The 25037-nt window shown below is 41.4% G+C and overlaps 2 protein-coding genes across 3 annotated transcripts; both read left to right on the forward strand.

Moving 5' to 3' along the window:
* The first annotated feature begins 393 nt into the window (after positions 1–393).
* On the forward strand, positions 394–4877 carry TMEM35A (transmembrane protein 35A). Its single transcript, XM_014877163.2, has 2 exons — positions 394–548; positions 3334–4877. The coding sequence occupies exons 1-2, from the start codon at positions 429–431 to the stop codon at positions 3718–3720; spliced, it is 507 nt and encodes a 168-aa protein (XP_014732649.1). The 5' UTR covers positions 394–428; the 3' UTR covers positions 3721–4877.
* Positions 4878–6478: 1601 nt separating this feature from the next.
* CENPI (centromere protein I) lies at positions 6479–23040 on the forward strand. 2 transcript variants are annotated; one of them, XM_088172933.1, is made up of 22 exons: positions 6495–6568; positions 7077–7205; positions 8006–8316; positions 8964–9101; positions 9439–9557; positions 10590–10697; positions 11782–11830; positions 12149–12195; positions 12840–12929; positions 14384–14512; positions 14763–14927; positions 15169–15289; positions 15447–15535; positions 15846–15963; positions 16063–16127; positions 16636–16721; positions 17129–17264; positions 18010–18134; positions 19197–19245; positions 19402–19635; positions 21171–21212; positions 21986–23040. In XM_088172933.1, the coding sequence occupies exons 3-22, from the start codon at positions 8118–8120 to the stop codon at positions 22115–22117; spliced, it is 2241 nt and encodes a 746-aa protein (XP_088029059.1). In that variant the 5' UTR covers positions 6495–6568; positions 7077–7205; positions 8006–8117; the 3' UTR covers positions 22118–23040. The 2 variants fall into 2 exon arrangements, with proteins under 2 accessions (XP_088029060.1, XP_088029059.1); XM_088172934.1 differs by lacking the exon at positions 7077–7205 and having other exon boundaries at positions 6479–6568.
* Positions 23041–25037: the final 1997 nt, after the last annotated feature.

Raw genomic sequence — 25037 nt, forward strand, 5'->3', positions numbered from 1 at the left:
ATCTGAAACTGAAAGCTGTCTGTGTACAAGAGACTCCTGCCCACTTCTCCTCCACAACACATTACTCCTGTGCCCTCTGCTAACATGTCCTTGTTTTCCCACTAATGAATAAGTCTGCTCTGCCTTTGGCTGCCAGCCCACATCCCTAGAATTGACTCAGTTTCGGCTTTCTGTGGGCGATTTATGGAACACGCAAGGAAGCAAGAGGATGAGTCCCTCTTGCGCTCCAGTGCTGGAGCTGCCTGGCTCTGGCTGCAGGGCTTTAGGACCCAGGGGTTGCTGAGTGGAGGAGGCTGAATCCCCTCCCGCTGTCATCCTCCTGCCTCTGCAGCTTTATTCCTACAGCCTTCAATGGTGACGGACTCCCTCCCACCCGGGCTGGCAGCCAGAGCCACAAGGCCTCGCTAGGAGCAGATCCCCGCGGCTCCATGGCATCTCCCAGGACCATCACCATCGTCGCCCTCTCGGTGGCCCTGGGGCTCTTCTTCGTCTTTATGGGGACCATCAAACTGACCCCCCGGCTCAGCAGGGATGCCTACAATGAGATGGTGAGTCGGGCAGCACAGATGGAGGTGCTTTAGGGCTCTCCCACCTTGCAGCAGGAGCAGTGGGGGACACAGGGGGTGACTGCCCTGAAACCCCGAGCGAGGGGCAGGAAAGGGAAGAAGGTGATCTGACTCCTTACTTGATAGACATGGAGAGAAGCCAAATAATACGCAGTGCCCAAGATATGATGGCAGCCCTTGCCTGGGCTCCAGCTGAGCCTATCCACAGAGAAACCTCTGGTGGGCAAGGATGGGGAGAGGAGGCAAGGAGGATGGGGTGGCACAGCACACACAGCCTGCAGAAGATGGGGACACAAAGGTCTCTAAAAGCAAGGCCTGCAGACGTGCCAGACATGCAGCAGGCAGGGACAGCTGGTCCCCGAGGGGAAACCTATCCACTGGATGGGGGTAGGAATAGCAGATGCCTGCTCTGGCAGATGTTCATCCTCAAAATTCGATGTTTTAAAGCAAGGATAATGATACTGACTATCCCTACCTCACCGGACTTGTGCAGGGATTAATTAATGATTGTGAAATGCTTTGAGATTCTTAGCTGGCAGAGGAAGGTATTATAAATAGTCTTCTTATTATTTTCTTTGGCCTGGGAAATGAGCCTCTCTCCCTCTTGCCTAAGAGGAAGGGGGTGAGGAGAGGATGGAGAAGTCACTGTGTGCATTTCTCACCTGGTGAACTGGTTTATGCTCCTCTCTGCTCAGGGCCAGCCCTGCTGCAGAGCTTTGCTAGCTGCAAGCTGCAGGCAGGTGGATGACTGGCTGCCACATTTTGCTTCCTCATCTGTGTTTATTCCCCAGTTATATATTGTGGTGGTTGAAAATATTAGCATAATTTTTGTACCCCTAAAAAAATAGTACTAGAAGTTTCCAGCACATTCTGTTCTCTCCCTTTGCTCCAACTGCCCAGCTGCTTTTCCTTAGCTCTCAAATAACATCTCAATTGCAGTGCCTAGTCTGCAGCCCAGCATAGGGATCTCACAGAGGAAAATCCCCAAGAAGTTACTCATGGGCAAGAGACATATGAGGTAAAACCCCTAGAAAACAAATCTCTTAAGCTTCTGCTACAGGAAAAAAAAAGCACAGAGACTTCAGGAGCATTGCAAAATGCTTCCTCTGTAAAATATTTAGCTTCTGTGTTCCCTTCTGCTTTATCAAGAGTCAGGCCTACAGGTAGGAATGATCTCTGGTTTTATAAAGCAGGTATTACACAGCATCATTATTTTCCATAGTCCATATTGTTACATATTCATGGCTTATTAGGCTCTCCTGTCTTTGCTGCGCTACATACTGTGGTGGTCTGTCAGGTCATGCAGACAGTTAGGAAAAACCTGACCTTTCTAATCCATAAGGATGGCTTTTTGCCCCCAGCAAACAGAGAACCTCTGTTATCTACCTAAACCACCAAACCTGTAGTTTTTCATTCAGCAAAAAACACATTAGCTTGCCTATTAAAATACCTAAAGCACCAGAGTACTCTAGGACATGCTTACAGTACATTTTTTTTAAATGTTGTATTTTTCACAACTATTTAAAAATACTCTGCTTTGAGGTTTTAGTCAGTGATGGTTTAAAATACATCCTTACAAAGCAAATACTTGGGAGTAAATTTGTCATGGGATCTTCAGTTATTTTGTAGCAAAAATGACAATGCTGGATATTTTTTAACCACCTGTGAAGCATCAGAATCTACGGAGGTGTGGGAAAGTTCTGTATGCCTGTAATGTAGGTTTCCAAAATTGTATGGAAGTAAATCCACAGTCTGATCAGTGCCTGTGAGAGCTGAACAATCCTGTACCTGAGATTTGGCTTCCAATTCCCTCACACTGGTTAGAAAACAGAGAACACAATGGCAATAATGATTTCAGGGAAATTATATTCAAGTATAAGTGGAAATAATTTCAGTGTCTCACACTGAATATAGGAGCCTTATTTAAACATAAATAAATATATATATATAAGTAAATACTTGATTGCAAAACAAAAAGAGAAAAAAACCCAAACAAAACAGTAAGGCCAGCAGCACCTAATGTTCAAATGCAAGAACCTGGATATGTGTGAGTACAAAGGTTGTTTCCCCCAAAGAATGAGGCAGCTGTGTAAGCAGGCTGAGTCTTGCAACTTATACTGCTTCTAAATCCAGAATAAACCAGAGAGAAAATAAGGTCAGATGTCAGCTTCCTTTCACCTGAGGAAAGAAAGGATCATAAAGGCATGTAAGCACAGGATAGGACTGGTGAATCTCAGCTGTGATGTTTAGTCCCACCCTAAGCCTGCACTGCCCATAACTACTGTAAACTGCTTTGGAATTTTAAATTGCTTTGGGATGTTGTAAATTGCTTTAAGGTAGAAAGAGACTTCTATTTACTTACTGTGCTTTGGCTTTACAGGGATTTGGTGTATTAGCCAATTTTAAAGCACAAGGTACTCTTAGAAGGACGTTTGTTTGTTTTAACAACACGGTTCTGCACTGCTAATTCCAGCAATCAGAACCTGAGGTTTCAGGGTAAGGTATACCTGGCCTCATTGCAGTTCCAAAGATGGATAAGAGGTTGCAGAACTGTTTTCCAGTGAGGAGACAACAGCTTAGAAAGAGCAAATTGCAGATTAATGGTTTAATATATCCCCAAACAGAAGCTTTATACATTGGGTATTATGCCAGAGGGGTCTGTGACAATTGAAATAATTTTTAGGTCTTGTTGCACATCAATCTGTTTCAACGGAAGTCACCTTTGCCTTCACTTTCTCACATGATGTCCTTGGCTGCTTGATTCCAGAAGCGAGCATACAAAAGCTATGTGCGGGCCCTGCCCATGCTCAAGAAGATGGGCGTCAGCTCCATCCTCCTCCGCAAGAGCATTGGCGCCCTGGAAGTGGCGTGTGGCATTGTCATGACACTGGTGCCTGGTCGCCCCAAGGACGTGGCCAACTTCCTGCTCCTCCTCCTCGTGCTGGCTGTGCTCTTTTTCCACCAGCTCGTGGGGGACCCTCTCAAGCGTTATGCCCACGCCCTGGTCTTTGGGATCCTGCTCACCTGCCGCCTGCTGATCGCTCGCCAGCCCGAGGAGTTGCCACCGGAGAAGAGGATGCTGTCGGTGAACGGGGATGAGCAGCCACTCATCCACGAAGCAGCTCCTGAGAAAGGCAAAATGAAGGTATCCTAGTTGAGTGCATGTGAGGAAACACGGACCCTCGAGGCAGCACTCTCCAAAATCACCCAGAAAATTTGTTTTTAATTTACATACTTGCATTTGTTTTGGTTTTTTTTGTCTGTCTAAATAAAGTTGCACTTGGGGTCTGAGAGATACAAGGTATGTCTACACTGTAGTCTTGCTTTTGCTGCTGCCCTGTAATGTAGAAAAACACAAGTTAGCTTCCACAGGGACAGCTTGGAGGCAGTCAGCAACTTGGCTGGAGCAGTGCTGGCCTCAGCAGGAGCTGTAAAACCAACCTGAGACCCTGGGCAGAGACCTGGGTGGGCACTCAGGCCACCCTGGCACTGCTGCAGTGGGGAGATCGGTCCTGAGCACCAGCCCTGAGTCCTACAGCAGCAGAGCTGGCCTGGGTTGCTGCTGCCTGGGACAGTGACTGGGAAGGACATTACACACATTTGCATTTCCCTTTCCATGGTCAAGGGGTGAAAGGGACCCTGTTACCAAAAAATTGCTGTTTGTTATCTTGGGGAGAGGGATTCTTTGGGCTTTGTTGCTTTGGTGCCAGTCCTTTCTAAGGAAATGGTTATCCAGAGAAAACATGAGATGCTCTGTTTACATCTTTGATTTCTATGCAGAGGCTCCAAAACTGGGACAATGGCCTGACAATAGTAGTTTTTTGCCTGCTTCACATGAGGCAGTGGCATCTCTTTGCCCTTCTTGGCAGTGAGTAAGGGTGCCTGGAAGGGAGATGGGGAGCAGAACTGCCTAAAGAACTCCAAAATGTCTCTCTGATGTTGGCAAGCAGCATTGTGCCCCCAAGTTCCCTGCAAGTTCCCTTTTTTCCCCCCTACAGCTACTGTGACTTTATAGAATTGTTGTTTATTTCTGGTAGATGAGGGTCTGAACAATTACAGGTACCTCACTGCTCATCCCACATGCAGCCTCAGTGAGCTGGGATAAGTCCTGTTACCAGAGCCTGAATCCCTGTGTTGTATCTGAAATCTTAGAGTGTCATAAGGAGCATGTGTTACCTCTAAAATTTGTCTGGTTTTCTTAATGTTTGTCTGTTTTCAGGGGTTTTTTTGTTTGTTTGTTTGTTCGGGGTTTTTTTTGTTTGTTTTTTTAATTAGTCACAAAAATAAACTTTTTGAAATTTGGAGAAAAAAGTCTTTACAGAAACAAATTTCTTATTTGAGAGACATATCTGAAAACATTTCCCTCTGGTCAAACACTCCACCAAAATGGGTAGAATCATGTCAGGCAATTTGAGAGACAAAATGATGCAGAGTGGAAGTCAGATAAACTCTATTTAGTTATATATTAATAACCACAGATATTTAAAAGAGATATTTGGGTATTTTACTGAAACAGTCTCAAATAAATTTCTGCTACAGTCCAATGCAGCAGTGAGAAAAGGTAACTCCAGTAAACTGTTAGCATTGTAGCTCTATAAAAATTGATGATGGATGTTCATACGCAGTTTTCTCCTGAAGTTTGCTGCTAAAACAGATGTAGCCCTATATATATATATATATATATATATATATATATATACATATGCAGATATATATATGTATATATGCTGAAAAAGCCTCCTCCCAGAGCGCCAGATGAACTAAATCTCTCTTATCAGATGTGCACCCTGAGCAAAGGAACCAGCAGGCCATCTCTGTTAGACAATCTAATCTTCATAGACTATATCAAAGTCATCTAAAAATATATATATAGAATTCCCTTTATTTCCCAAAAGGTGCTTTAACTACCATGTCCCGACTGGGGTTATTAATTGTGTTTTAATTGAAAAACAAATAAAAATACAACCAACTCAAACCCACACCATGCTGTGCATTCCTACACAACTGAACTGCTGCAGCCCTTTCACCTGAGCATCCAACCCAGGAAACCTTTGGGAACCTCTGTTGTATTTATCTTTTGTAACATTCCTCACTGAAGGTTGTAGAGATGATGATAATAAAGCATCCCATGGAGCAAAGCCTATCTCTGTAAAAGTTTCAGACTGTTCAGTGAATATTAGAAAAACTCTTTTCACATTTGCAGAGATATGAACAATTGACCCACCGCAGTGGCTTGCGTGTTCTTTGTTACAGAGTGAGATAACTCATCTTGGGAGCCCAGTAACAAGAATTCTTTATTTATCTTAGCGGGCTGACCTCTCTCACTACCCCCTAGCATTAAACAGCTATTTTTGGACGCTTCCAGCCATCTGTGCTCGCTGGAAGTGACAATAACAGATCCACTCCTTCTGTAAGACCCCGATGCTAATTTACTCCTCCTTTCCGCCCCCCTTCAATTTTTTCTGTTTTTCCCTCCATGCACTTTTCTATCTTCATCTCCACACCCCTAATTTCACTGTGGTTGGTCTCGTCCAGGCGCCACTATGTAGAACCTCAGAGTTACTGCCTCGTTTTATATGTGCCTTCCCCCCCACCCCACGTTATTAAAACATAACATTAAGCCCACATTCCCAGCTCGAGAGGTGAGGAGACACCGGAGGGGAGAGAGCACCTCGCCTGACGGGAGCTTCCCGGCCCTCACGGACCGCGCATGCGCAGAGGCGTTCCCGTCATTCCAGCCTGACCTAGGTGGAGACGCTGCGCATGCGCAGCCCGTGCGGAACGGGCGGGAACCCGCCCGAGGCAGCGGCGGTCAGTGCGCATGTGCAGGACGGTGGTCTCACTGCGCATGTGCGGGATGGCTCTTCTCAGTGTGCGTATGCCGGGTGGTTGTTCTCAGTGCGCATGTGTGGGGCGGTGGCTGTCAGTGCGCATGTGTGGGGCGGTGGCGGCCGGATTTGAACGCAGGGACGGTTGGAGCTGCTGGGTGGTGGTACTGGGGGGTCAGTGTCTATGGGAATGGGTGATCAGTGCTTGGGGCAGTAGGAGCGTTAGTTGCCCTGGAACGGTCAGTGCCCCGAGCTGAGGGGCGGTTAGTGGTTGTGGGATGATGAGTGTCCAGAGCAGCGGGTGGGTCAGTGGTCATGGCAGCGGGGGTCGGTGATCAGGGAGGGTCAGTTGTCCGGGAATGGTCAGTGGCCGTGGGACGGGGCCGTCAGTGACTCCCCCTCTCCCCCGGCCTGGCTCCCCACTCGGGCCGAGAGGCTTTGGGGCCGCCATGCTGGACTGGGCCGGCAAGGCCTCACCCCCTCCGTCCCCTCGGGATGCTCCGGGTGGCCCTGGGGGAGTTGCGGTGGAGGCTGCAGGGGAAAGGGATGTGTAGGGAGGAGGGTGAGGAGTGCTGGTGCCACACTCCTCGTGTTGGCAACGAGGGGCTGCGCAGAGGTGGGCTCGCAGTCAGCCAGAATTGCCCTTCCAGCTGCTCTCTTCTTCACCAAACCTTTCTGGTAGAACTCCTGCAGGACGGAAGAAAACAAAACACATTTAGAGAAGGCGCTGAGGGAGCTAAGAGAAAGGTGTTGCTGTGCTCCAGAGCGTGGTCACCGAGCTTTGCTGCACAGGAAAGTGACAAACAAACCTGTAAGGAAATAGTGATGATTCTAATCTTGCAAGGAAGTGAGAGGTGCAGAGGGAGTATTGAAAGTCATTCTGTTTTATTGTGTCCGGAAATACAGGTTCCAGCAATCCAGGGACAGGGGTGCACACTCTACCTAGTCCAGGAAGTTGTAGCAAAATTTCTTATTTTGTGAATAAAAAAATTGATCTCTCCAGCATATTAAGGAAAAAATGCCACTTTTTGTATTTGCGTTTCACATGGAGCTGTGCAGTTTGGCACTGTTGGTAGCTCTTGTGCCTCACTTGGAAGTTTACCAAAATTTCATAATTTTTCCTATCCAAGGTAGTTAGCAGGAAGGCTACAGAAGAATCTAATTTTTGTGAAATAAGAAGCAAAATGTTATTATGATCGTCTAATACCTGTACGTAACCTTGCGGAGAATCATAACTTGTTGACTGATTGTATTGGCATATGCAATACAAGTAAGGAAAATAATGTATAAAATTAACTCAGAAGAAAACTTGTTTGTGTTTTGTTAAGTTTCTGGTTATGTTGATGTTTTAATCAAAATGCTGTATAAGATTGTATCAGATAATGTTTAACTTGAAAGGAACCTGTGTTAATTTTTACTTGGGAATTTTTTTTCTTTTTTAGTGTAAGATGAGAGTTTTGATAGATTGTTGCCTGTGCATCGTTGAGGATCTTGTCTGATCTTTTGGGGAGCAGTCAGCTCTAAACCATTTCTTCTGAATTTACTCTTGTGTTATGCAGGATGCCTCTAAAATCTGCTTGTCAGAAAAATAAATGTTTCCTTTCCTTGCAGGGTACCAGCTCTCTGATATTACTCAGCTGATCTCTTTTCGTGCCTAATGGAAGATTGGTTCTCACATGACAAATGAGTAAAATTCTCCAGTCTCAGTTGGGTGTCTGAAAAGATGAAGCGAAGGTGGAGTTCCAGAACCCCAAAGCAGTCTCTGCACGTTCGCCATAAAAGCCAAACTGATCTCTCTGCGTGGAGAAAAGGAGGGGGAATTGACTCTGAAAAAAGTTTGCAGAATCATCAATCTGCTAATGATCAGAAATACGATAGCCAGGAAGGGTCTCTAGAGCAAGCTCTGAGCTACTTGGAGAAAGGTAAGAGCATTTTTAGAGTGGCTATCTAGGATTGAGAAGATAATAACTACATTCTTAATTTTAAAAAAATCTAATTTATATCTGTTTTCTCTCTTTGATTCCTGAGCTGTATATTATTTCTTTGATGCCTTAGAAGTTTTGTGTTACTACTACGTAAAAAAAGAAATAACATAGAATGGCTTGGATTGGAAGGACCAAACCACCTGCCATGGGCACTCTCCAGTAGATCAAGTTACTCAGGGCCCAATCCAGCCTGGCCTTGAACACTTCCAGGGATGGGACAGCCATAGCTTCTCTGGGCAACCTGTGCCAGGGCCTTACCACCCTCACAGTAAACAATTTTATCCCAATATCCCATCTAAACCTCCTTCAGTTTGAAGCCATTCCCCTTGTCCTGTCACTACGTGCTCATGTAAGAAGTCTCTACGTATTTCTTACTAAATATTAATAATTTTAGGATAATTTTGCTTCTGTTTTCCCTCTTTAACCCCTGAGCTATGTAATGTTTCTTTCATGTCTTAAAAGTTTTTCTGCGTTGTTACTATGTCAAGAAAAGGAGTACGTGCAGGGACAGTTCAGAGGAGCTTTAAGTTAATTTTTGTTCAGAAGTTGTTTCATCCTGTGCTTGTCCTATTTGCTTTTCCTAGTTCAAGACTGTGTTGCACTGAAGAAGAACACTCTTCTGCAGAAACACTTGGATGCTGTGGAAAGCACTTCCCTGAAACAAGGGCTGCCCCCTGAAGGGTTTGAGATACTGCTGAACGTGGCACTCAGTGGCAAATTTGGTACAGCATTTCTATACTGCTGGTGTATCTTGTGTGAATGTGCCTTTCCCCTCTAATCAAACCTACTGAGATAATGTGTTTATGGTACTGCAGTATAAAATTAATTTTTCTGGCATGCTTTGGTGTAGTCTCCATTTTCTTTTGTTAAGCTGGAATGAATTAGTTTTCATCATTTTGGGGTATAGCTAAGTCCTTACTAAATTCTTATCCACTGTTACTTTGCGCAAGGAAGCTCTAAACGAATTTTGTCCAGAGGGAATTTTGATCTAAGCTGCAAAACAATATTGGAGAACCTGGTACATGAGCACCATCTTATTTGAAATTGTTTTTTTTTCAGCTGATACAGTGAATACTCGTTTATTGAAGAGCCTGATTCCTGCCTCGGTGATACCAGAAAATTCTGTGGTTACAGCTGTGTCTTGGCTCTGTGTCAGCAAGTGCTCAGGCAACATCCAGGTAACTTAGTAAGTCTTTACAGTAGTTACTGCTTCTGCAAGAACAGGTTTTTTTGAGGAACCAAAAATCCTGAGGTTTTAATGTACAAGGTCTTACACAAGATAGTGCCATTTACCAAGAATGGCAAAGATGCCCCATTGTTGGAATGGCAATAGGAACCAAGAAACACATTAAAAGTGTCAGTGGAGATTTGGTTCCTGCTTGCCTTGTATCTTTGAACTCCTCAGGAGTGGTGTCTCCACCAACATTTCTGTGAAATACTTCTGCTGTGTGAGGCATCCTTTAATTTCAGTGAGGTATCCCTTAGGTTATGTGCACTTTGGTTGTGACAACATGACTTAATGCTAGGAAAAGAGTCTTTTTTTATGTTCACATGGTCTGCTCAAAGGTTTAAGTGATAGAATCATTTAGATTGGAAAAGATTTAGGCCACAGAATCCAACCATTAACCTAACACTGCCAAGCCAACCATGTCCCCAAGAGTCACAGCTGCACGTCTTTTAAATCCTTCCAGAGATGGTGATTCAGCTACTTCCCTGGGTAGTCTGTTCCAGTGCTTGACAACCCTTTCAGTGATGAAATTTCTCCCGTTACCCAGTCTCAACCTCTCTGGCAGAATTTGTTGCTTGGTTTTTTTTGACCTGTCACTTTTGTACTTGGGAGAAGAGACTGGCCCCTGCCTCACTTCACCCTTCTTTCAGGTAGTTGTAAAGAGTGAGAAGGTCCCCCCTGAGTCTCCTTTCTCCAGGCTGAGCCCACATGTGTCCCATTTATTGGATTCCCTCTCTCTATCACCGCTGATAAACAAATAGGGTCCCATCGTTATGGAAAACAAAACCCCATTGGGGCCAGTTCTTTGGCAGACTTTCTTCATCTGAATTACCCCTGAACTCGTTGTCTGTAGCTCTCTGGTTATCCTTGAGAATGGTGTGTATCCTTACTGATTGTGTCTCTCGAGCTGGCTTCTGATTCCTCTGCCTTGCTTTTACCCATCACTTAATATAATGTGGTTTTTTTTTTTTCCCGTCCGCAGCTGCTTTTTTTAAAGTGGTTGATCACAGTGTTTGACTTCATTGATCAGAAGGAACAACTTCATGCCATCTATGGTTTCTTCTTCTCCTTCCTGCAAGATGAGAAGATGGTAAGGAGAGCTGAAGAGCATATGGAATTGACAAAATAAACCTAAATATTCATTAGTAGTATGCGTATTAATGCTAGAATTAGTTGGGAGTAGGTGTTGGTTAGAGACAATTTTCTGATGGCTGGATTTCCTTTTTTGTTTTCTCTTTGCGTTATAAGATTGCTGGGTCATTTAGATCCATAAACGGGCAAGTAGTGTAAGATTGCTGTGGTTTGTCTGTTTAAACATGTTTCCAAGAATTGCTATCACAGAGAATGTGACCATTTATTCTGTCTAAATTCCCAAGAGTAACAGCGGTCACTGGGATTGTCAGACACAGCACATAAAGTCTCCTGCTCCTGGGCAGAAACTGACTTGTATACCTTGGGCAAAAAGAAAAAAAAATGTAGAGCAGTGTTTATTTAAGGTGAGAAACTAATTGCTGTTCTACTTAATTAATTTGAAATGTAGCTTAAAAGAGAACAAGAATTCAGGCAATTTCTGCCATATGGTAACTGTAAAATCGAGGAATTTTGAAGTGTTTGGATTCAGTACATACTAAGATGATCTTGGCAGTCATGTTAGGTATGAAATTGTTAATATTCTTTCAGTTTAGGGTATTTTATGGTTAAAACAAATTTCCAAAGTTCTGAGTTATATTTCTTCTAACCTTTTTAATGGTTTTAGATTAACTTTAGTTATAACCTTTCCGTAAAACTGGATTTAAGTTCTTAATGTTTAAAATAGCTTTTTCAGACATGATGGGTCAGTTTGAAAGTGCACCAGAGTTGGCTTGAAAGTAATCTAAGACACTTTAAAGCCTCAACTGTATTTAAAAGCTCTAAAAAAGTATACTGGTTCAAAGATGCCTTTCATTTTGAAAATGTAACTGTACTTTTACTGCTGACTCTTGTAATTTCTAGACCATGTTCCAGAAGAAATAATCCCAGTTAATTAAATAGCTTGGTTACTGACAGGACTGCTCACAGTGCAAATGAAGTTTTAAATGAAGTTGATATATGGGGTTTCTTTTGTGCTTCTTTGTGTGTGTCCTGGCTGTGTGTCTGCAGCAGCAGGAGAGCTCATGGCTACCTTTGCTTTGCAGTGCCCCTACGTCTGCCACCTGCTCTACCTGCTGACCAGGAAAGAAAATGGTGAGTCTTACCTGTGTGAGCTGAAATACCATTTTATTTCTGATTCTGTTTGCTGGTACTGCCTTTTCTTCCAATGCAGCTGATACAATGATAAGCCAATATTGTGCTTTTAATACAAGGAAGAATTAGTGGTAGTTCAGGCAAAACTTTGTGTAACACTTGCTGAATTGGGAACCTCTCTGTTACCCTAGAAATAAGAATTATTAGTTCTGCTTGCTTTGTCATGATTTTTATAATAAAATGTTACTTATGTAACTTTTGTTTAAATGCCTGATACTGTATTTTTAAAATCCTCTATATTCTAAATTCAATTTCCAGTCAAGCCTTTTCGGATTAGGATGCTCCTTGACCTCCAAGCAAAAATGGTGAGTTTATTTCAGATCTTGTATATATGGTTAATAATGCACTTTGTAAGACTAATGTCCTTATGGAGTGGAGAAGAATGGCTGCACTTGCAATTGTAGGTTTTAGTCTTTGTAGCATCAAAGTTTCTCTCTTGCACGTGCATCCATAGTTTTTCATGTGTGTTTTGTGAGCACATATATGCAAAGCTCAATGTTTTGTGACCAAGTATGGTGAACTCTCTGAAGCAAGGGGCAGCTTCATTTATCTATTACAGTCCTTAATTTTCCTGTTCATTTTCCTTTTCAAATGGTACCAAAAATGACTGAAAAAATGTAAGATTGTAGAGAATCTTGCTCCCTTTTTTTAAAGAAAAAGCCATTGCTATAAGAACATGGTTTTTAGACAGCAGAAGACTATTTTTTTAACACTTTGATTGTTAAATTCCTTTTTATCAGTTATGACTACAGAAAGATCTTCAGTCCTCTTCCTATAGTTATTTCCTTGACCCAGTTTCTTGTCATTTTCAGTTGTTCATCTGCTCTAGATGCTCTAGAAATTTAGCTTTTACTGATCACTGAGGTTTTTTGTTTCTAAAATACAGCATTCCGTTTCTATATTAAAAACACACCCCACATGTTTTCCCTCTTGTTTTGTTACTTGACAGGGAATGCAGTCTCATCTGCAAGCTCTGCTATCACTTTACAAAGTTTTCTGCCCAGAACAGGTGACCATAACCCTTCCTGGGAAAATGAAGGTAAGGAATTAGATTTAGTCAATTCGAAACCAGGATTTACTACAGTATTTGTATGGAGCTTTCTATTTAAGCTATAGCAGATTTACTGCTTAATTAAGATTATTTCTATTTCCTCTTTTCACTGAGTAAAATCAGATTTAGATGAGAGTTCCTTGCCTTGTGTTTTGTTTCCTCTTCAGTATAATGAGATTATTTGGTAAGGAATGGCATCTACCTTTATTTTATGAGGATTACTTTAATCCTTCTTTTGGTGTTCCTGCTGGGTTTGACTTGTTTCACACAATATTAAGTTCTGCAGGAAACAAACTGTCTAATTTGTCAAGACATTGTTCTAATCGTTGCCATTCTCAAGTATAAGTGACTATGTAAGTCAGTAAATAGCTCTGCACTTGGAAAGTCTGTGTCATAGGAGAGAGAAGAAACCAGGTAAAAATGTAGGAAACTGATTTGTCAGAGCTGCAAGGAACAGCAAAAAATGACTCCCCTTTTAGAGAGGCCTGTGTGTGTGCTCAGCCCTTTGACAAGTAGAAACATGGAGCAGAACCAGCTATTATAAGAGAAAACAGCAGCTGGTGAGACCTAAATTGTGCAACAAATTCCTTTCAGAGGGATAGACTTAAAAGTTTGAGATTTTTGTTGGTTTTTTAGAACAGACATTTAATTTATATGCAGGCAAGTTGAGTTTCTATAAAATAAAATCTGTTTTATTTCAATCTGCTTGTGTATTTATTTTGTTCTCTGAATTTATACTTTACATTGTGTTGCGCAGTCATCTGTTGGAGAATTTACATTTTTAGCATGCACAGAAGTGCAGGAAATTACTAGCAACTAGATCCCAAATATTTCTTCAACTGTCTTTATGAACACACTGTGTTGTTTACTAAAAGCTTGATTAACTAGGTCTGAGCTAATCTGAATACTTTTGTGATGGTTTGGAACTTGATTAGAATTTAAAGACTGATTGGCATTGAGATGTCAAAGAAATTTTGTGCAAAAAAGGTGTTAGCTTTTCCAGATTTCTGTAGTAATATCTGCATTAATTTGAGTATTTGGTTACTCATGGCATTGTTCTATTATGTGAGTGTCACTGATGCTGAATTCAGGAAATTTTTCTATTGACCAAGGTATGATTGTGCAGTTATGTTTAATTTTAATGTATACTTGAGATTTAATCTGTGAATTAATGATTGGTTTGAATTAAGATCATAAAATAGAAGTGTTGGAGATCCCTTCTGAAAAGGGGATGTTGTTTCCAAAGGAAATAAAAGCCCAATTGTTGAATTGTAGACCAAACGTGATGAAACTGAGGAGTGATGAGAGTTCTGTGCTGTGAAAATCTGTCAAGTAGAGTGTCTCTACGTGATTGTGGTGATGTTTATCAGAACAGAAACTGATCTTTCTGTTGCTTTGTTTTAGTTTGGCTTCTTGCATTGGTGTCTGATTTCTGTTTCCAGACTTTCTTCAAGAATCCAGAGGGTCCATGGAAAGCAGCAATCACTGCAGTAAGGCAGAGAAACCAGGGACCCTCTCCCATGTCCCAGGCTGTGTTTTTAGGCACATCTCAACCTCAGTCACGAAAAAGGGTATGTTATGGGCCTAAGGCACACCCTAGAATGTGCCAAGTAGTGATTTTCAGTAAGAATATTGGCAAATAATGGGAGTCTGGCTTTATTTTGGCACTGGAAAGAGGGAAATAATTATAGAGAAATGCAACAATCAATTATAATGAAAGCCTGGATACCTTTATTGTAAAACTGAGTCTTTCTGGGAATACTGTTCATGAGTACAACAAATTGCTTTGGAAGCTGAGTCATTTGTGTTTCTGTTCTACAGAAATGGAATGCCCAGCTGGTTATACCTGCAAGCAGTAGAAACACAAATTATGTAGAAGAGGACAGGCAAAAGAGCCATGTTTGTTTGTACAGTACAAACAGGTCTTTTCCAGTGGAGCAGCTGCAGACCTTCCCTCAGCTCCTACAAAATATCCATCATCTAGAGGTGAGTTTCAGGAAGGTCTTGGTGAATGTTTTGGGAGATCAAAGGATGTTCCTCTATGCTTGTTTGTATGTGCATAGTGTGTGGGCTACCTAGTTCTAACAGAGCATCTAGTCCTAACTGAGGATGGTGGATGAGTCCTGGGAATGGTCTTGTTGCTTGTAAAAAGATTGGACATGAGATTCTCTGGCAGTTTATTGGTGTAAATATTGGATAATTCTTTATTTTCTTTTTTTTCTCGCAGTTTCCTTCCCAGATGGGTTCAGTGCTAACAAACCCATTATTGCTTCACTACATGAATTGTGTGAAAGATGAATCTATTTACCTGAGGCTCTACTATTGGATGGGCCAGATGCTCCAGGAAGGTAGGTAGGATGTCTGAGGCTTTTCACTTTTCAGTAATGGTACTTTGCTATTCAGATTTAGTGTTAACACAGCTACTGGAGGAGAACTGAATTTGGTTTCTCATTGTGCTTGTTCTTGCTGTGCTCATATTCAAGTACAGTGTTCTCTCCTGTTCAGAATGCACCTGGTCTATGGTTGATAACACATGTGAAGAAGAATTCAAGAGCTTCCTGGAAACTGTCTACAAGTCAGAATGTTTCTTGCAGGTAAGTGCATGTTTTGTGGAAGTTAAGGGTTTCACAAAGTCTTCTCTTAAAGAACTTTTGGTACTTATCTTTTTCCTGTAGTATTTCTGAGACAGTGACTCAAGTGATAAAAATACCTTTACCTATGACAAGTCAATATTCTGGAAATGGCTTTGTTTTCTGCAAGGAAAGTAATCTAAGAATGACAATTTGAATGTCCTGGCAAGTATGACAGGAAGGAGGTGTAAGCCTCTTACTTTCTCCAGGGCGATGTGATCGTGGCACGTTGCAGTCAGATGAATTTTTGGACACTTTCTCTTCTGCTTTGCAGGAGGGATTTCCTGCCTGTGAAGAGTTCCTGTATAAGACCCTTCCTCTCTGGGATGGCTTCTGCTGTCGCTCACAAATCCTCAAACTCATGAGTTGGATCCCCCTCAACAGTGCCTCTGGTATGTACTGCAGATCCTTTGAGTGAGCTTGGACAGCAGGGATATCTCGGGGCATAGAATTTGTGCACTGATATCATATGCATTCTCTTTTTTTTTCAGACATTAAGTCATATCTCTATGATCCCCTGGCACAGCTCTTCTTCACATCATCTATTTACTTTAAGGTAATTTAAGTGAATAAAATAGCTGTTTACTTCTAGTTGATACTGGTATCTGTACTTGTGTTAGGTGTAGCAGTCTGAGGGATTGTATAGGAAACATCTTTTTGAGAAGTCTGTGCCTAAACAGGATAAAATATGTAATTACAGTTTAACTTCTTTGGGAAATCGATGTCTTTAAGATATCTTCCTTTTTTGACTGGAATTAAGCTGGGACACTGGGGATAAAAATAACTGATAGCACACAACACAGTAGTTCATTTGTTTTATTGTCGTTTTAGCTATTTGTTAAAACTGTTTTATTGCAGTTTTTTCACTACTTGAAATTCGCATTCTCCAGGAAAGGCTATATACAACACATACATTCAGTTCTAGGAGTCATGCAACTATGCCACTGCTCCTGAGAAGCTCCTGGTACCTTTCCTTGGATATGCCAATTCTCAAGGCATTCTTTGTTGGGAACTATTTGCTTGCATAAATTGTCATCAACCCGATTGTTTTTTGCTTTTTGCAGTGCAGTGTTATTGAAAGCCTGAAAGAGCTGTTGCAGAACTGGTTAAATTGCAACATGATTCAAGTGGATTCGGAGTTGTCTTCTTCGTAAGTTTGTCTTTAGAGAATGCAAGCCATGTTCTGTGCATTGCTGGCCAGTGTATTTAGATCTGTAGTCTAGCCCTAATATCCAGCATAAAAACCAACCAGAAAGTAAATAATGCTGTTATGATTCTGCTACATTGTAAGGTACCTTGTCAGGCCTGTTCTTTGTCTTAAGAAGTATTTCTGCTGAGACTGGAAATTGAAGCATCCAGAATTCAAAATCCTCATAACACTGACAGCTGGGTGTTTATAATGGTGCTGATAACAATGTGTTACTGGCTGTATTGAAGAACAAGTGTCTGTTGAGTATTTGATAGGGCAAAAGCATAAACTTCAATTGTATTTTGCTATTTTCCATGTTTCTTTTTGCAAAGAGGCATCTGTAATATTCTGCCATGTCTTTGCTGCAGGAACAGCACCCTCTCTGGACTAGTGAACGTGGTGGCTGGACTGGTTCGCTTTGTGGGATGGATCTCTACTGCTGCACTGCATCTGGAAAACAATTCCACCTTCTTGCTGTACTTCATTCTGGATTTCTATGGGACGGTGTGTATCCCAGTCATTTTGTCTTTCTTTTGAAATTCTTATAAGTCAGTTTGCATTTTGTTTGAATCTTCCTCATTCTAGTTTACAGAACGTTGTGATTAAATGCCAGAATATTGCAAATACTTGGTAGATCTACAGGTGAAAGCTGCTGTTGTTGAATCTGTAGGCAGAACTAAATACTCTGCTAGAAAGTGGTTGCTTTTAATTCAAAGGTGAACTTAGGAAGGAGAAGTAACAGTAGGCCATAAAATGCTTTATTTAATGCTGACTTAAGGAAAAGAACAATGATTAGTTCAATTTCAAACAACAGATCTTGTTATTTTTTCTTTAAATGTTTCCTTAAAAATGTGGAGTTTTTTCCTAGTTTGTGCTGTAGGCAAACTAAACAGCATCAAATAGCCTTAAGTATTCTCCAGCTTCCTGATGTCCTCTGTAGTTGTGCTTAATGTGAACTCCAGCCATGCTGTAATAACAGCTCCTACAATTTAGATTGGGAGTAGTTGAAAAAACAATCATAGTTCTGGGATTCTGGGATCTATTTGTAACTGAATTGTCCATTAAAAATGCACTAAACTAATGGGTAAGAACACTTGCATAAGACGCCCTGGCCTTCCCTTCTGGATGAAGTTGATGGATCTGGCTGGAATTCAGTGTTGTGCTCTCTGTTGCTCTTACCTCCTTGGGAGTTTGTAATAATCATTACTTTGGTAGTAATAATCAGCCTGGATGTGCTTCATTCCTGCAGGTGTGTGACATGTACCTGAAGTACAACCTGCCTTTGCTGATAATGCCTCCTCCTGGGGTTTTCTACCCAGCACTGCTCAGCATGGATTCTGTTAACTTGAATCAGCTCTGCTACATTATGTACAGGTACTACAACAGGTGTAGACTGCAGGGACTCCTCGTCTTCTCTTTCAGTCTTTTGGAAATGAAATGACTTCGTTGTAAATACCTGGGATCTGCTTCTTCCTGTGCAAGGCAAAAGTAAAAATTCCACTTGTGTCTAGCTTTCATGATAAAGGATTTTATAGCTGTAGTTCCTACTCCTATCTTTTCAGTCTGTTATCCAAAATAGCAGGATTCTGACTTTTTTCCTGGTATCATTTCCATATATTTGATATGTGAAGGAAGTTCCCCTATTGTTTTGACAGAACTAAAGTCAGCCAGTTGGAATTAACAGTAGTAACTATACGACTTTTCACCCCTGTCCTTTGGCTACTATACTTGAGTTTTTCCTTACAAATCCTGTCATGTGCTGAGTAGGAAGCACTTCTTCCACCTTCAAACTCCAGGAATTTGGGACTGCCTTGTGCTGCTGGCAAGGCCAAAGACAGCACTGTATATTGCTTTGCAGGATTCACCACTAAGGCGGCACTTCTTGGCCTTGTTAGTTCCAGTGGCTGCATCTGAGGAGAAGAGCGGCCAATAGCTGACAGCTGGTGCAGGGCTCTCCATGTGGCTTTTTCTCTAAGGAATCTGCAGGGTAATTAACATGACAGGAAGGTCTCTAGGAAATAAGAGGAGCTAGTGCTTATTATATAGAACAAATGTCAAGTTGCATTACTTCCAGTGGCTTCTGTTTCTTTGCTTAGTGAATTAAAGTCTCCCATCTTAAAAACACACTGCATTTCTCTGCTGATTTTAAGGCTGGATGTCCATTCTCGTGTGTTGCATTTATGAAGGTGACTGTCCCAGGCAAACTGGTCATGTGTGAATCATTTAAGAGACTAATATTATTAGATATGTCCCTACTCTGCCAAGTGATAAAGTCCCTTTGAATTCTTTTCATGTCTTTCTCTCTTTCACCAATGAAGTTTGATCTTTCTCGTGGTGGAAATAAGTTTTCTTGATACATTACTCCAGCTTTTTTCAGCATAGGCATGTAGTCAAAATTTATGTGCCTCTTTCTCTTTTTTTTTTTTTTTTTTGCAGGTATCGAACCAACTTGGTGGCTGCAAAAAAAAATGAGCTGAGTAAAAAGGTATTGTAGACACATCTGTTACCTGCTAGAACAGACTTTAGCAAGGAATTGGTTGAATGGAGGGAAGGTGTCCTAATGGCCGTCTTTTAAGGATTGGAGGGAGCACACAGCTGCTTTGAGGATGTTACTTACCATTTTTTCTTTTTCCGTCCTCAGAAAATACTGCAGTTCAAGTTCAGTAGCCAGACATACCAAGAGTACAACCAGTACATAATAGCTATGGTGGGCTGTCTGTGGACATCCAGTGCATTCCAAAAGGATACTCATCCTCAAGGGCTTTGTATGGATGATAAACTGCTGAGTAAAACTGCAGTGAAGGAATTAAAAAACAGCTTTAACATTGTCTATCATCCAGCCATGATGGGCTACTCTGTTCAATTCTTGCAGCAGGTAATTGTGTGGGCCAAGATTTGAATCTTTCATGGCACCAGATGTTCTGTCTCGATTGTTTCTCTGGAGAGGTGTGTCTGTGTCCTGGCTGACTGGTAGAGGCAACTGAGCTTTCAAAAGCTGCTGTGGTATTCTGTGTTTGTCAGATTTATGGCACAATTTGAAGTCTTTCTTTGTGTGCTATGAAAGCAGTTGAATGTGTGAATGTAGCAGTTTTAGATGTGAATTTGTACTTATGGCAATTTTGAGATAGAACTAAAATAGCTAATTAATGAAATAAATGGCACTTTAGTAAAAGCTTTCCAAAGGTGCATTCTTCTCCACAAAATAGACAGTGTAATCTAAATATTTAAACTTTAGAAAAGTCAAGAAATACCATGTTAAATTATATATAGCTGTTCATGCGAGAATTTGTTAGCAGTGTTTTCTGGCTCTTGTGGTAGCTTTTTTGGCTTATTAAAATAGAAGTACAAGTAGCTGCTTCAAGGGAAGATAACAGACCTGGTATCAGATAACAGAGGGAAGATAACATGGACCTGTCTTGTCTTGACTTGGTGTGAGTTCTGCCAGGAGTTCTTTTGAACTGTGGGGGCCATCATGTACTCAGTGCAGCTGCTGGAGTGTGGAGGGAGTAGTTTGCCAGAGCTGTTACTGTCCCAAGATGTGTGCTGCTACAAGAAACCAGGTTTTGTAGGCTGTCCAAGGGCTGCACAAAGATGCCGGTTTGTTGTGAGAAATGCTGGCAGGCTCGAGGCAAGCGTAGGTGTGACTCCTGGAATGCAGCAAGGGGCACCTGAGAAGCTGAAGCAAAGAATTCTGGTTCGGAATACTTGACAGATTTGCCTTTATGTGCTCATTGTCCTGAATCAAGCTAGTTTGTGTCTTGCTGCTGATTAAATTCAGATTTTGTCTTTGCTCAAGGAAGCTATTTTGCTTTTGTTAGATCAAGGAGAGAAGTTGTATATATCTCATATCTTTTGTCCACATAATTTTTGTTCTGAGGCTTCCTATAATCATGGAGTTCTTGCATTCTATTCCTATTGTAGAACTAGGAGAAATTTTACTTAGCAGCTATGACAAATGTGTTTTAAGGCAAGAGAAAATTATGTGGAGGTGCAGGGATACGTTTTCCTCAGCAGTGCTGAGCGCCAGAGGGCACTGCTCTGCAGCACTGGGGGAGCACAAACACTGATCTCAGTGTCAGTTCTCTCCTTTTGCTCTTTCTCATTGTTGTGAGTTTCTGATGTTTAGAAAGGGAAACTTTCACACTGTAGAGAGACAATGGTAAAGATTCCTGTGAATATTCCCTGTTGCTGTCCTGTAATGCTGTAGCACAGGGCAAGAGGGTCCAGATGTTACCTTGCCACTTATGCACAGGGTATGATGCTGGAAGCCCCCTCTGAAGCAGGATTATAAATCTCTGAATTTTTTTGCATGCCTGCAATTCCTGATTTAGGAGAGGACTAGGCAGAGAATCAACAACCCTGGACATAATTTTTATCTGACTTGATATTGTTTTGTTCCCTTTCCTTAAGATTTGTCCTGATGATACCACCTTCAACTTCAAATTAATTAAGGTAAGATTTCTTGTTTTAGTAAATAAAGCAGACAATTTTCAGTAGCTATGTTGAAGAGGATGAGGTTATAATATTTACCAAACTCACAAATGCTAGAAAAATTTTGGAAGGAGAAAGGCTTTGATTCAGTTTCTTAACAGGGTCAAACAAGAGGACATCAACATCTGAGACTAGTGATTTGAGATTTTATGTATTTCCTCCGTGAGCCAGTGCAGTGTCAGGTCAGGGCTGTTTATTGTTCTCTGCAGGCTCCAGAAAGTTACATTCTTGATGCACTTCAAGTTCATTGATAATACAAATTCTGCTTCATATTATATTTCTGAGACAGATGTGTAGCTTTGTTACAGATTTGAACAGGAGTCATTCACTGAGCAAATACAGTGGGAGTTGGTTTCCTTTCCTATGTCACGGTGTACTTGAAATCTGATCTGGAGGAATCACCATTAGTGATGGAAGGCAGGCTTTCATATCCATGTTCATTTAGTTCCTGACATATTCCCTGTTGATCCAATAGACTTTTCTCTTTCTAGAACTGTGACTTATAAAAACCTTCAGTATTAAAGAAAGGTCATGATTCAGTCTAAGAATGCGTATTATATAATTGTGGGCATTTGGGAGCTGGAGGGGACCCTGTACCCCTCTGGATATTTACAGATGTCACACTACATCTGGATGTTGTCCCACAGGAAGGCAGATTTTGCAGACTTTTTCAAACTGGCTTAAAAAAGGTAAAGCTTTGTTCTGCACATCTGACTCTTCTTTCTGGTTTCTAGGGGAAGAAGTGGGACTGGTATCTGGAATATCTCTACAGCCAAGGTTTGGAGGGGCTGAAGGTCTTTATTGAGAGCAGCATCAGTCGTGTTTCCCAGGCCTCTCGCAGCAAAGCAGAGAATGAGGAAGCATAACCCTGTGACTCACTGGAATTCTTCTGTCATCTGGAGCAGACTAGCAGATTCTAAAGGACTGTTGCTAATTCTTCCTTCCTCAGAGGAGAGAAACAGAGCAATTACTCTTACCTGCACTTTTGTACTGACATCTCTCTTAAGAAGGTGAAGATACAGATGTTGACACTGGCTTGATTCCCTAACACTGAACCCCCTCTTGTCCCTGCTAAACTTCTCTGGTCTGAAGCTGGTGAGCTCTGTTATGTAACATCCACCTTTTTCACCCTAGTGTTTCTCTGTTGGAGTATCTGTTTTGATTGAGAAACAAACATTTTCCATCTCAAAACTGCAGTGAGCAGTGGTGCTTCATTTATAAGTAATGTTGACCCCGACCTGCTTTGCCTTCCTCAGCAGAAGGTAATGAGAAACAACTTAATCAGCTTTTCAGGGGTGCTGTGTGTGTCTTGGCCAAGCTGGCCTTCCTGAAAGTTCATTTTGAGGCTTATAGAACAGTTTTTATGCTTATAACTTTGGTTATAATGATGTTTCAGTGCAGCTTGCTGTTCAGTTGATGAATTGTTGATTTGAGCACTTATACAATGTTGCCACCAGTTCACTGTTTTCTATATTGATAAGTGCAAATGTAGCTTTCCTTTTTGTGTTTTTTAGCTCTGTAGGTGTTGTATGTTATTTGCGTACGTATGTATAATTTATATTCTGTAAAATATTTCTAATGTATCATTTTGAGAACTTTTTCAAAATTTATCTTCTCCGGTCATTTCATTTTAAGTCTGAGTAGAAGATGAGGTTTCCGAAATTTGGATGAACTTTATTTTTCTGCTGTAAAACAAGGTTGTAACCACTTGAGAGTTGGGTTAGATTTTACTGAATTTTGCATTGTGAATCTGTACTTGATTCAGTAAAGAAATCAGTTCTGAGAGTCACTCTGGAGCCACTCAAGATGTTTGCTTTCTTCATCCCCCTCAAAATCAGACTGGTCGAGTACCACAGTTCTTAGCTCAAGTATCTCTGGTTAATATGTCTAAAGGATTGCCCTTCTCATTCATCTGTGTTATCCCAAGTAGTATAAGTTCTGCTTGCTGAGTTTTGTCAAGAGAAACAGATCTTCAAAACTCTGATTATATTTTTCCAACAGGAGAAACTCCACATATTAAAAATTCCCTCTCGAGTGGATATGTTTCAAGATGTGGCCCTAACATATAACGAGTTTTATAATTTTTCTGTGAAGCTACCTTCAAAAAGATGTTGGTAATGTTATTTCCTCTTGTGCTGCAAAGGCTGTGTACTGCAGTCCGTAAGGACACCTAACCCTTGGCTTTTGTCCTAACACCATGCAGGTGTTTTCAGATGCTGACCAGACTTGTACTTCCACACTGGGATTCTGTGCAGGAACAAGGCTGGAGTGATTCTGTGCATGGCAGCCTCGTTCAGTGGGGAAAGGAGCAGGTGCAGAACATCTCAAAGAAGCAATAGCCACGGAGACAAGGCTTCCTGTCGGCTGGGTGCTGTTTGGAGTTTGTGGAAGGTGCATTCCTGTCAGACTGGAGGTGCTACCAGAGGCTTCATTTCACTTTTGAAAGATGCCCAGGCTCTTAAGAGAGTGTGTGATGTATTTAAAAGAGCTTATACCAGAATCCTTTAGGATATACTGAATGTGTTACAGTTACTGGTCCCTGAGATCAGTTTTCCCTTGGGACTGGTGTTTGGTTGAGGAAACACAGAATCACATTATGGAAGACTTGCAGCATCACAGGTCTTTATTATACCCTGTGTTGTGAAAGTATTCAAGCAGACTGCACAGTTTTGACATTCAAGTACACAGGCTGGGCACTTGGAGGTGCAGAACTACAGCAACAGGTCCAATTACTTGATTTTATTGTCAGGTGTTTGGGGTGTTTTTTGGTGGGTTTTTTTGGGTTTTTTTTTGGTTTTTTTTGGTTTTTTTTTGGTTTTTTTTTGTTTGTTTTTTTTTTTTTTTTTTGTTTTTTTTTGTTTTGTTTTGTTTTGTTTTTTTTTTTGTTTTTTTTTTTTTTTTTTTGTTGTTGTTGGTTGGTTCGTTTGGTTTTTTTTTTTTTTTTTTGGACAAGATGCCTGTTTAAGATCCATCTCATGCAGCAAAAACGTGCCTGGTATTATTGGGCACTAGAGATGATTTTAGTCTCTTCATGCTGTGGTAACTTTTGTCTTTTTTGACATTTGAACGTTTTTCTTCTCTTTCTTCCCTCTAACTATCTGAGTAGCATTGCACTTGAGTGGAAGAATGGCCCTTTTAGGGAGGAATGTGCTACTGTACCTTTTCTATTTTCTTATCTTTTCTTCCCTGCTTGCTCTTTGCATTTGAATCATCTCAGCCAATTTTGCAGACCATTTTCTGTTAAAAGCATGTGCTCAAAGACTTGGCTGACCACAGCTGCTCTGAGGACTAAAATGGACTAGTCAAGACCCATCCATTTCCTGGTAAGTGCCAAATGAGTGATTTACCTCTTATGCCTGTTACTGCCCATTATGAGGTAGGTGGACACTATGAAATTGTAGCAGAAACAACTGTGCTGGGGTGTTATTTGTCACAAGGCTTCTACACGCTCTTGATTTAGGAGTTTTGTAATATCATAAACAGGCCATGGCAGTGGCCATTTCAGTTTAAGTGCATCCTGTAGCATTGCTAGTAGCTTTTTAGCTGAGTTCAAAAAGTGAGGCCTCTCCCTTTGGGAAAATCTCTGAGTGGGTATTAAATAGGATTTCAAAGTATTGGGCCAGAGCCCTGTCTGGGGCAAGCAGCCACAGCTCTACCAGTTTCTAATGGATCTGTGTTGAGTTGCACCAGCTGAACATCTGGTCCCCAGTTCAAACAACCAAAGCCATTAACTCCTCCCTGTCAGACACAGTGAGCATTATGTCTCTGAAAATCCAAATGCCTTGG

This window comes from Sturnus vulgaris, chromosome 14, assembly GCF_052056855.1.
Source record: "Sturnus vulgaris isolate bStuVul1 chromosome 14, bStuVul1.hap1, whole genome shotgun sequence".
In the NCBI taxonomy this organism is placed as follows: domain Eukaryota; kingdom Metazoa; phylum Chordata; class Aves; order Passeriformes; family Sturnidae; genus Sturnus; species Sturnus vulgaris.